The sequence below is a fragment of the Elgaria multicarinata genome, chromosome 14 (assembly GCF_023053635.1).
Source record: "Elgaria multicarinata webbii isolate HBS135686 ecotype San Diego chromosome 14, rElgMul1.1.pri, whole genome shotgun sequence".
Classification (NCBI taxonomy): Eukaryota; Metazoa; Chordata; class Lepidosauria; order Squamata; family Anguidae; genus Elgaria; species Elgaria multicarinata.
In genome coordinates, this window is record NC_086184.1 from 9,448,471 (window position 1) to 9,461,008 (window position 12,538).

The 12,538-nt window shown below is 40.9% G+C and overlaps 1 protein-coding gene across 1 annotated transcript in view; it reads left to right on the forward strand.

The window, feature by feature from the left end:
- TOX3 (TOX high mobility group box family member 3) overlaps positions 1–11,241 on the forward strand; it is a 110,682-nt gene extending 99,441 nt beyond the window's left edge. The window contains exons 4-7 of the mRNA XM_063141163.1: positions 4,138–4,407; positions 6,432–6,659; positions 8,195–8,275; positions 10,495–11,241. Of these exons, the coding sequence (XP_062997233.1) occupies positions 4,138–4,407; positions 6,432–6,659; positions 8,195–8,275; positions 10,495–11,241 (1,326 nt within the window). The remainder of the gene's footprint in view (positions 1–4,137; positions 4,408–6,431; positions 6,660–8,194; positions 8,276–10,494) is intronic.
- Positions 11,242–12,538: the final 1,297 nt, after the last annotated feature.

The following is a 12,538-nucleotide window of genomic DNA, read 5'->3' on the forward strand; positions in this document are numbered from 1 at the left end:
AGGAGTACAGTGTAGGCACCAGGCAGACCTCTCTGGGGAGCTCGTTCCACAACCGGGGTGCCACAGTGGAGAAAGCCCTCCTCCTAGTAGCCACCTGCCTCACTTCCTTTGGCAGGGGCTCATGGAGAAGGGCCCCTGTAGATGATCTTAAGGTCCGGGTAGGTACTTATGGGAGGAGGCATTCCTTCAAATAACCTGGCCCCAAACCGTTTAGGGCTTTAAATGTCATTACCAGCACTTTGAATCAGGCCCGGACCTAGACTGGCAGCCAATGAAGTTGTAAAAGGACTGGCGTAATGTGATCTCGCCGGCCAGTCCCCGTTAGTAAACGGGCTGCCCTGTTTTGTACCAGCTGAAGCTTCCGGACCGTTTTCAAAGGCAGCCCCACGTATAATGCATTGCAGTAATCCAAACGAGAGGTTATCAGAGGATGGATAACTGTAGCTAGGCTATCACTGTCCAGATAAGGGCGCAGTTGGTATATCAGCCTAAGCTGATAAAAGGTGCTCTTTGCCACTGAGTTCACCTGTGCCTCAAGTGACAGTTCTGGATCGAAGAGCACCCCCAATCTTGTATCTTTAACAGTTGTATTCCAAAGGGAATTTCTGCCGGTGTCATTTGTATGCATGCAGCACCTGGTGAAATTCCCTCTTCATCACAACAGTTCAAGCTGCAGGAGTATAGCTAGAGTGGCCAGATACAAAAGAGGGCAGGGCTCATGCAGCTTTAATTGTTGTGATGAAGAGGATATTTCACCAGGTGCTGCATGCATACAAATGACACCAGCTGAAATTCCCTTTTCTGTTCAACTGTTAAATATATATGAGCCCTGTCCTCCTTTTCATATGGTCACCCTATTTAAATAGAAGCACAATAAATCTCATCATGGTGCAGACAACGTGTGTGCCTACCTATTAAGTGTGCTGTCTAGATGGTAGCTGTAAAAGAGGGCCCATGGCTACACTATGATACATTTTATTCTGGTACATATGTAATATGTATTCTTGCATTTTTAGTGTAGATGATTGATCCCAAACATCCAGAGTAGATGCAGTTTACAGTAACCTGCTGAAGGGTTCCAGAGTAGACCCAATTTATATTTATTATTTATTATTTATTTATTGCATTTTTATACCGCTGAACAGCCAAAGCTCCCTGGGCGGTTCACGAAAACTAAAACCATTCAAAGTATAAAACAAACAGTACGAAAACATGATATAAAATACATGTTAAAAAGTGATTAAAAACATACCACACATGATTAAAACATCTTTAAAACATCGTTAAAACGTTCTAAAATTTCACTGGATATAGGCCTGCCGGAATAGATCAGTCTCTATTGCTTTTTTAAACTTTTAAAAAAATTGTCAAGTTGATGAATCTCCTCTGGCAGGCTATTCCACAATCTGGGGGCAGCAGAAGAAAAGGTCCTCTGGGTAACAGTTGTTACCCAGTTGTTATAGTGATTGGCTAAACAAAATTTCAGATATTTTCTAATAAGCACTGTTGTAATGCATCATATTCTAGCAGAGAGGGGATGTGTGTGTGTGTGTGCGTGCGTGTAATTGTAATCCCCCCCAAAGAACCCCCAAAGCTGACGCACCAGCCAATTAAGTGGAGCAGGGCTGAGGAGACTCAGAAGACATCAAGTCATATCTTAGAAGGAAGGCTGGAGACTCAGTGTTACATTTATTTATTTATTTATTTATTTATTACATTTTAATACCGCCCAATAGCTGAAGCTCTCTGGGCGGTTCACAGGTTCTGTAGGTTTTCCCTGGCAGAAGACTCCTGTCTGAATCTCTGGAGAACCGTTGTGCAGACAGAATTGAGCAAGATGAAACAATGTTCTGGACTTATATAAAGCAGATCCTATACATTTTTGTTTATTGGTTGCTATGGCCAGAGGAGGAGTCACATTTATGGCAGCTCCTGCTTCCATTCCCAGCCATGAAGCTCATTGAGTGACTTGTGCAAGTCACCAACTCTCACCTACCCTGCTTTACAGGGACGTTGTGAGAATTAAAAAAGAAAAAAAAGGGGGGGGAGACTCCATTGATCTCTCTGCGAAAGCAGACAAATGCATCTTAAAAACATCATCTACTGATACAGCAGAATAATTTCATTGGGCTAGTGATGGTTGTGTTACTATATCATCATGGTAAACGCATTGGCACCTGTTGAGTTCAGTAAGCAGAAAATACCATTAACGGGACATGCCTTCTCATTCTACCAAAATACATTTTATTCATTTATTTATTTTATTTATTTATTACATTTTTATACCGCCCAATAGCTGAAGCTCTCTGGGCGGTTCACAAAAATTAAAACCGTAATAAAACAACCAACAGGTTAAAAGCAGAAATACAAAATACAGTATAGAAAGCACGACCAGGATAAAACCACACAGCAAAATTGATATAAGATTAAAATTCTTATGTAGAATTCCTACATAGAAGGGGAAGAATGAACAGAAGGGTCTTGGTGGAGAAAGCATCACTGTGCAACCATCTTGGAAGATGAAATCGTTAAGAATTCATAGGCTTCCCTATGAAATTGGAATTCTGGTTCTGTTTAAATCAGGAAAATTTAGCTTCAATAAAAATCTCAGATTGAGCCAAAATGACAAGACTTAGAGTAAAGCATTAGTTAATTCATGTGTTTATGTTCTGGTTTAATTGGTAAGCGTAAAAAACAGCCTTTTATAGGTGAGAAACAGGCCTCTGAATACCTACACACTAAATTATGATTCTCTTCATCATTTGTTTTGTTTTGTTTTTTACGTTAACAATTCTTCCTGAAGGCAATAATGCAGTGACAACAAAGCAAAATGGGCTGACTTAATATGCAGAAAGTAACATCCCTTCCCCCCATAACAAAAACTAATAATATTCTGAATGACTTCCAGATGCCCTGCCAATATAATTCAATATAAGGAGGAGCCCTCCTCCTCCTCCTCCTCCCTCCCAATCCCCTTTCCTTTTGTGTCATGTCTTTTAGATTGTAAGCCTGTGGGCAGGGACTGTCAAGAAATACTTTTGTAAGCCGCCGTGAGAGCCTTTTTTGGCTGAATGGCGGCATAAAAATCCTTAAATAAAAAAATAAAAATAAAAAAATAAATAATTCTAGATTAGGGGTCCCTTATAGTGAGCAACAGAACAATTCACACAAAAGAAAGAGGCAAACCTCAGCAAATGGCAAAGCAGTCCAAAGATGATGTGTGGAAGCCAAAAATAGACATGACTTTAAATGTGTGTATAGCAGCTATGTCTTCTTTTCATTTTTACTCTACAGTAGGAGTAGGATCCCTGATCCAGATCTTAAAAGCCCACCAACCCACCCACCCCCTATGCTATGGCCCAACTCCAGATGGGGGTGTGTGCCTTCTGTAGAGTAAAAATGAAAACAAAAAGTAGCTGCCAGTTGTACATTTAACGTCTCTCTGTGTGTATAGTATGTGTGGGTGGCTGGGTGGATTTCATGGCAGAGGAACTGTCATGTCCCAGGCCCAGCAGGCTCATGCCAGCTAGATCACAAGGAAGGGTGTTTTTCAATCCTACCCTATTCAGCCTTTTAAAATAATTTCCTTCCCATTGACACAAATGGGAATAAAATATAATAAATGTGACAGCTCCAAGCTGCTGTACTTTTGGCGGTAGGGTTGTTGGGTGTAGGGATTTTACATAATCTGTTCCATCTTTGTTTCACAGATTGTGAGGTGTCTTTCATTCTGTGTAATCAGAAATTTTCATCAAATTTCCCAATTTTCAACAAATTTCCCAATTTTCATCAAATTTCCCATTGTTTTTTCAAATTTCCCAAATTTGTACAATTTGGGAAATTTGTAGGAGCCCAGTCCTCTTGTCTAGATACAAAAGAGGACAGGACTCCTGTGGTTTTAACTACTGTGATGAAGAGGGAATTTCACCATGTGCTGCATGCGTACAAATGACACTTGCTAAAATTCTCTTTGCTATACTACTGGCAAAGATACAAGAGCCCTGTCCTCTTTTCCATATGCTCATCCTAATTTTGCCACTCTATCATCTATGTGACTATCTAAAACATCTGCACTACTGACCGACTTAATAATTCTAGTACCTCCATAGTAACGTTTCCCCCCTGTATGTTTTTCAGGATCATAGTCACACAGACGTGCCACAGTATCGCCAGGACCACTCTTTGATTATGAGATCCATTGTCCACATGGCAGATGCCACTCGTTCAGGAATTATGCCTCCTAACCAGCTGACCACCATTAACCAATCCCAGCTGAGTGCTCAACTTGGGTTGAATTTAGGCGGTGCCAACTTGCCCCACACTTCTCCTTCCCCTCCTGCAAGCAAATCTGCGACACCCTCACCATCAAGTTCTATAAATGAAGAAGATGCCGATGACTCAAACAGAGTAAGTTATTGGGTGTACTAGACTAGAGGAAAATGCTTTCTGCTACCGTAGTCAGGTTGGTATGTGTGTGTTTACTTTTTTTAAAAAAAGAGTGCTTGAATATGGCAAATAGGGAAAATCTTTATCTGGCTGAATGATATTTGCTAATCATCAAGATAAGTTGCTGCTATTCTGAGAGGTTTTTTTAAAGAAGACATTGCTAGCATAAGGTTCCTTATGACAACTTTCATATTTTATAGAGGCAATAATTCTGTTTGCCATATCTGCTTGCAACGCTTCTGACATTTTAACATTCCTTGCTGTTGTATTTTATTTTATTTTTACAAAAGATACATTTGTCTAGATATAAAAATTGACCTTTACCTCTTCGTGGAAGTCTTGCGTAGGCTCTCAAATTCATTTTCATCTGAGATTAAATGGGCATGCGAAGAAAAGATGGCAAACTGAGAAATATCTCCCAATAATGGCAATCTATTTTGGAGATGTAAACAAATAGCAGGTGTTTGGTGGCTGGTATATATCTATATATCCTCTGTGTGTGTGTTTTAAGCATTGCACATTTTCACCTGCATTTTTGCTCCTTTTTTTAACTTTGCAGTTATTAGCCTTAAGCCTGAGGGTTAGAGCAGGTAATAGAATGCTAAATAAAGAGATTGGATGTGCAGGTTATATATGCAGAATTCCTGATGAAGACCATAGGAGTTGCACATGTGAAAGGCCTGAAATTAATCTCATGGATCCATCCTATGCCTTTTCTACCAGAACTCTGCCTACAGGCTATGGAGGGCAGCTGCAGAGGGATTCATTGAAGCTCAGTAGTGATTGAAGAATGACTCTATTAATTGTTCTGTGACCTGGAAAAAGGAACAAAGCCATAGTAAGAGGCCTAACAACCAAAAAAAAAAAAAGAGAGAGAGAGAGAGAAAAAAGAAAAGAAAAGCTGAAATAATAACAACGAGTTGCTTTTGCCTGCTTTCATACAAAGTATCTTAGTTCTTTAACTTATCTTATATGCCAGTGAAGTCTAAAAGGGATAGGGTAGCCATTTAGGAATCACCAAGAAAGAGGAAATCTATCGCCCAAAAAAGAATTTGCATGTGCAAATTTGCACGCACACACACAGGCATATGCAAATTTTATGCAAATTTGCATATATATTATGCAAATTTAAATGTAATTATTATAACTTAAATAGAAACACAGTAGATCTCAGCACAAGGCAGAGGTTGGGGATTCTGATTTCGGTGGGGCAGTGAATCCATTCCAAGTTTCTTTCAAAATAAGCCATAACTCTAAAGGAGCTATCCAAGGTGCTGAACCTAGTGTGCACACCCCAACTGACATCAGAGCCACCAGCCTCCAGTGGTTCACACAGAGGCCAACCAGTTGCCTGTAGGGTAACAAAGAGGTCACAAGTACAGTAGCACTCTTCTGCTCATGATCCCCAGTAATTAGTATACAGATGTTTACTGCCTCCAATACTGGATAATATATAGCCATCATGACTGATGGCCTTATCCACTTATAGCCTTATCCTTCATGAATTTGTCTAATCCCTTTTTAAAGCCACCCAAATTGGTGGCCATCACTTCATTTTGCGGTAGTGAATTCCATAGTTTAACTACGCGCTGTGTGAAGAAGTCCTTCCTTTTATCTGTCCTGAATCTCTCCCTGTATCTGATCCAAATACAGATCTGTTTATTACAGTTCATGACCAGAAGGAAAATGCAAACACACAACTAATCTGATGCCCCCAATGGGATGCCCTTTCCAAATAAACCAACGTTCATAATTTTAAAATGAAATTTTCTAGCCCTTATGATCAGAAATATATTTTGTGTCCAAGTCTGCTAGAATTATTATCATTTTATTTTTTCAAATATTTGATTTTTGAAAACCTGTCTTGGTTTGTCTTCCTTTATTTTGGCTTCTCTTGGCAAATAGCCTCGTCTATGTATAGTCAATTTTATAACTTCTCGTGCTGGAAATAAGACACTGATTTTGTTGTTGTTGCTTTTTATTAGACTGCAGGAGAAAAGAGGGCTGCCCCAGATTCTGGCAAGAAGCCCAAGACTCCGAAGAAGAAGAAAAAGAAAGATCCCAATGAACCACAAAAGCCAGTTTCAGCATATGCCCTCTTCTTCAGGGACACACAAGCGGCAATTAAAGGGCAGAACCCCAATGCTACCTTTGGAGAGGTGTCAAAAATTGTAGCGTCTATGTGGGATAGCTTAGGAGAAGAGCAGAAACAGGTAACCGAGGGAATCTTTGGAGTTTGGGGGAGACAGGGATGATGATGATGTCAGGAATGGAAAGATGCCAAAGTTTACAGTTCATCTAATTAAACACCAGTGGGCTGATCCTTTTGACTTCATTAATTAGAAATGCAGCCCGGTTGGTAGCACAGGAATGCTGGCTGTCATTCCACCTGAGAAGCTGGCTCCAAAATCAGCCTCTCTTTCTCAAATTGAGGTAGTAGTAGGGCTCTGATATTTTTATTGATAGATCGATGCATTGATTAAATGCACTTTTGATTTACTGGGAACATGTACCGGTTACTTGGGCTGTGGACTTTTGCATTGCAAAATATCACTGTAATATCTCTTATACAAAATGCAGATGAGAAGCACCTTCTTAAAACAGGTCTTCGCCTGTCACACGAGGAAATGTTATGCCATGGGGAAAACAAATTCTGCATGGAGAAGCAGTCAGGAATACAAGCCCAAGTCTGAAGTAGTACAGGGCATTGCTAGGCCTGGATCTATGGGGACGTAGCCCAAGCCGAATTCTCATGGCCCCAGATCTATTTTCCAGTGCCCTAATTGTCCATTGGTGTGAATGGGAGTTTTCTCTCTCTCTGTCTCTCTGTCTCTCTCTCTGCTTAACTGCCATGCAGTGAGCAATTTTCAAGGTGGATTGGAGCTGGAAAGGGAGGGGTTAATGTTCCCTCCTCTGTGAACCATGTAGATTGATTCAGCCCCGCTTTAGTCCATTGAGCAAATTTCTGCAAATTGAAGTGATTTGCGCACATTTTATGAGATTTGCACAAATCATTCATTCGATCATGGCTCGGTTTGCGCAAATTTTCATTTGCATGAAGCAAGCAGTGATCGCGAACCAGATGAGCAGCGAGGGGACATTTCGAAATTCCAAGCAATCTCAAAAACCACTTGTTCACCTTTCCCTACAGGTAGATACCAGGGTAAGAGCCCTCCACCATCTGTGGAATCCCCTTTCTAGGGTGATTTACCTGACATACTCAGTGTATATATTGAGATGTTAAGCATATCTCCCTTGGAAGAGCTGTATACATTTAGATCTTCCTCTTCCAGAAGGCATGGGATCTTTAATCCATTCTTCTGATTATTAACATTGCTGATGGCTCTTTAATAATGCTTAACTTTTTTTATTTATTTGGTTTTTTAATATTTTGTTGTTGTATTTATTGTTTTGGTTGTTATTGTATCGTTTCAGGGTGTTTTTCTTTTTGAGGGCATCAGCCAGCTGGGTGAAATATAAATGAAATAAATAAATAAATGCTTACAATAGAATGCTTGACCCAACCCCATCCTTAAAATGAGGATTTTGAAGGAGAGGAGGGAGGAGGGAGTCATAAAGGCTGGGAGATATTTCTTTGCATAGTTGGTGCTGGTATTGCCCCTTTTGACATTCTTAACTTTATGGGATCTTAATGTCTCTCTTCAGGCAAGCATTACTTCATGGGGTGAAGTTGATATGCTGGAGGTGGTACTAATTATAATGTGTGTTTTTAAAACAACAACAACAGGTATATAAAAGGAAAACCGAAGCTGCCAAGAAGGAATACCTTAAGGCACTCGCTGCTTACAGAGCAAGTTTGGTTTCCAAGGTAAGCATAATTCTGACTTAGGTTAAGGTACAGGAGCAGTGCTTTCAATGTGGATTTTTGTCACCTAATTAAAAAGAAATTAGCAGAAGGAGGGAACCATAACGCAGTTGTGGAGCACCTGCTTTCCTGGGATCTCCATTTAAAAGAATGGGAGAGCAAGCGATGAGAAAGACTTCCGCTTGATGGTCAAACTACACATTATGTTAAATGCATAGCCTGCAGATCTTTATGGGTATTTTGAGGCATGGGGGCCCAATCTGGACTGGGAGCACAGGGCATTGGAACGGGAGCTTCGTTGCTCTTGTGGGGGAAACCCCCCCTCCCCTCATGCCCATGCCCAATAGTGGTCGTAAAATAAAATAAAAGTATCCCATTGGCACTAGCCTTGCTCGGCTTCGTCCATTTTCTTCCGCTGCCCCTTACGCCTGGAACGCTCTTCCAGAACATTTGCGAACTACAAGTTCAATCGCAGCTTTTAAAGCTCAGCTAAAACCTTTTCTTTTTTCTAAAGCTTTTAAAACTTGATTTTGATCTGACTTTTATACTGTTAGTTTTACTCTACCCTGTGCCTGTTTGGTGCATTCTCTTCCCCTTCTTATTGTTTTATTATGATTTTATTAGAATGTAAGCCTGTGCAGCAGGGTTTTGCTATTTTATTGTTTTACTCTGTACAGCACCATGTACATTGATGGTGCTATATAAATAAATAAATAAATAAATAAATAAATAATAACTACTATTGGTATTTGGGATGAATGGGGATTTTTGTGGGGAGGAGAGCACTGGGGGGAAGAAAGGATTAACCCTCTCCCCCCGAATGCTGTGATCCTGATTGGGATTGGGACTGTCATACTTACTTTTAAGTAAACTAAATATCCATTTGGAGGGGCACGCAATATATCTAACCTAGTTTGACCCTGAGTCCCTATAAACCTGCTGTGTAGACAATACTGAGATAAATAGATTGATGGTCTGACCTAGTATAAGGCATTTTCCTAGCTTCCTACAAAAATGTGTGCTTGTATTGTATAGATCAGGGGTAGACCTATCCCTCCCACTTTTTTTATTATTAACACATTTTCTTACTTGTGGTTGAGATTGCTGTGAAATTGGTTTCTGTTTGTGCTGAAAACTGTGAGTTCGAAGGAGTTTAGTGCATTGGGGCTTGGACCCCACCTCTGCCTTGTGCTCAGTCTTTTGGGCAGGTTACTTGTCCTTTGTCATGCCTCCATTGGCAGCCATTTTGTGGCAGTACCCCGGGCAGTTTATCAAATTGCCAAAAGTGCCCATGGCTCAAAAAGGTTGCCTCCCCCTGCTATAGATAGCAAAATGCACTCAAGGCAGCTGGACAATACAAATAACAAGGGAATCATGACATACAAAATACGGAGCACCTGCCAAGATAAAAAAAAGAAGAAAGAAAGCTACAAACCTTCACATGGACCCTTACCTGTGTGGAAGCAACCATGAAGGTGGTAGCGACCTGCCCACTTGGGGTATGTGTAAAGGAGATCTCAGTGCACTCTAAAAGTAGCTGCAGGTACAGTAGTAGACCTGTTGAGATTACTATTTCACAGAAGGATGAGAAGGATGAACTGTATATACTGAGAAGTGCTATATAAATTGGTCAGGGAGTTCTGCCTGTTCGCAAAACAAAAGCAACTGGTTTTGCCTAAAGCATTGCGGCGGTGTAGAAAATATTATGAGAAGCTCTAATATCAACGGGCGAAGCCAAGGTTGTATACACTGCATTATTTAGTGGATGCAGCTCTCGTAAAAGACCTTATAATAAACAGAACAGGAACAGGCTATTGGGAATTTTCCTATAGATGGAAGTATCAGAAGCTCGTGCAGAGAGAGTTTGTAGTGGTGCGATGGGTAGTTTGCGCTGGACTTTGCCTGCAGAAAGGTGGGTTCAAATCGCTGCTGAGCAGAGCCTCTTTGAAACGTCAGAGGGCTCTTCTGATCATTCAATGAATGATCGTGACGTGGGTCGGGGAATGGCATCGTTGCAACAGGCTCCCTGCCTCTCCCCCTGAACGTTTCATAGTGGAGAACACAGAGGAAACTTCCTGGGTGCTACCGTTGCATTTTGTGGAAGTAAGTGGGAAGCAACCGTGGTGAATGGATATCAATATACGATTAATAATAGAAGCCCTCTCCCTGTATCAGCTGCTATTAACTTAACTTCTCTGTCTTTAAAACCACCACCACCACAGGCGGCTGCTGAGTCCGCTGAAGCCCAGACGATCCGTTCCGTTCAGCAGACCCTGGCGTCTACAAATCTGTCCTCCTCCCTTCTCCTGAACAGCCCGCTTTCCCAACACGCGACGGTGGCCGCGTCGCCGCAGACTCTCCAGCAATCCCTGCCCAGGGCCATCGCCCCCAAGCCTTTGGCAATGAGGCTGCCCATGAACCAGATTGTTGCCTCGGTCACCATTGCCCCCAACCTGCCCACAAACATTTCCACCTCGCTGATCAGCTCCATGGGAAGCAACATGGCGGGCACGCCGGCGTCCTCCCAAGCCAGCCCCACCTTGCAGAGCCAGCAGCAGCAGCTGCTGCAGCAGATGCAGCAGCAGCAGATGCAGCAGCAGCAGATGCAGCAGCAGCAGCTCCACCAGCAGCACATGCACCAGCAGATCCAGCAGCAGATGCAGCAGCAGCATTTCCAGCACCACATGCAGCAGCACCTGCAGCAGCAGCAGCACCTGCAGCAGCAGCTGAGCCAGCAGCAGCTGCAGCAGCAGCTGCAGCATATGCAGCTCCAGCAAATGCAACAGCAGCAGCTGCAGCACATGCAGCATCAGTCTCAGCCTTCTCCTCAGCAGCACTCCCCCGTGGCCTCACAGATCACCTCCCCCATCCCGGCCATCGGCAGCCCGCCGCCAGCCGCCCAGCAGCACCAGTCCCAAATACAAAGCCAGACACAGACTCAGCTGTTATCACAGGCCAGTATTTTCTGAAGACACACATTGCAAAACTGCTTTGCCTTCCCCATTAAGCAAAGGCGAAGCATTTCCGGCTGAAAACTGTGCGTTGCCGGTGGTAGTTATGCAGGGATGCATAACAGATAAAATGAGCCTCTAAACTGTCTATTAGATAGGCAATAAAGATCTACAATGTAGCTGTGTATAATCTTTTAGCTGACTATAAATATTTGTTTTCTGGTTTCTTTCCAGTTTGGTTCTTTTGCTTTTGTTTTGTTAAGAAAAAAAGCTGTGCTCTTCTTTTATTTCTTCATACGATGCCTTTTTTTAATTTATTTTGAGCTTTACCTACAATATGTGAATCAGATAGTCTTGGATATGCCTGGGCATTAAGACTGAAAAAATAATAATGGCCTTTTTGCAGTTTCAGATTAAAACTGTTCATTCTTGCAACATTAGTTGATGCACTTCAAAACCCGTTGGTTTTGGGTTTTTTGTTCATTTGAACTCATTAAACCCTTAAAAGCACAGTTGTAACTACCTGTAAAATGTTGATTGGATTTCATGCAATCACACTTGTGTGACATGAGTAGTTGACGGTGTTTTTCTCTGTCATAAAAGAAAATAATAATAATAATAATAATAATAATAATAATAATAATGTAAAAATCAGACTTTTGCCAAAGCTCTTTTTTTTTCTTTTTAAAATGTCTTCTGAAGGGAAAAAATGCAACTGAAAGTTCTTAAATGTCAAAGACCATCTTATCACCTTAGGTATAATTTCTCCAAATACAACACTACTTTGTAATAAAATATATTCTTACCCTGTTCTGCTCATTCCAGTTTTAAAAAAAATGTGAATATTCTATTGTGTTTGGGTGACAATTTTCAGATTTAATACACTGTATTTTTTAAAAAAGGAAATGCACTTAAATAAAACTGTTATTACAAAAAAAAGTAAGAAGGCAAAACAATGTGAGGTGTTTTTTTAAAAAATGCTGTAATACCAGTAGTATATTTAAGAGGATTGCCACATCTGAATAATCAATGTAAATATTTTCTTTAAAAAGATGTAAGTTTTTCATATCATGTGTTGTAAAGTTTTCATAAATGAGGCTTTAATGTAAACACTGGTAACACGAATGATTTAATTGCAACATTGCTTATTGTGTTTTTATGCTGTTTCATACTTTTTTATGAGTTATGATAGCAGAAATTAAGTTGTTTGTATTTTGCTTATCTAAAACAAATGCTTTTATCTTGCTATAAAATAAAAACATTTCAGTAAAAAAAAAAAAAACCCAAGGAAAATCCCCCTTAGTGCTTTGCAAAA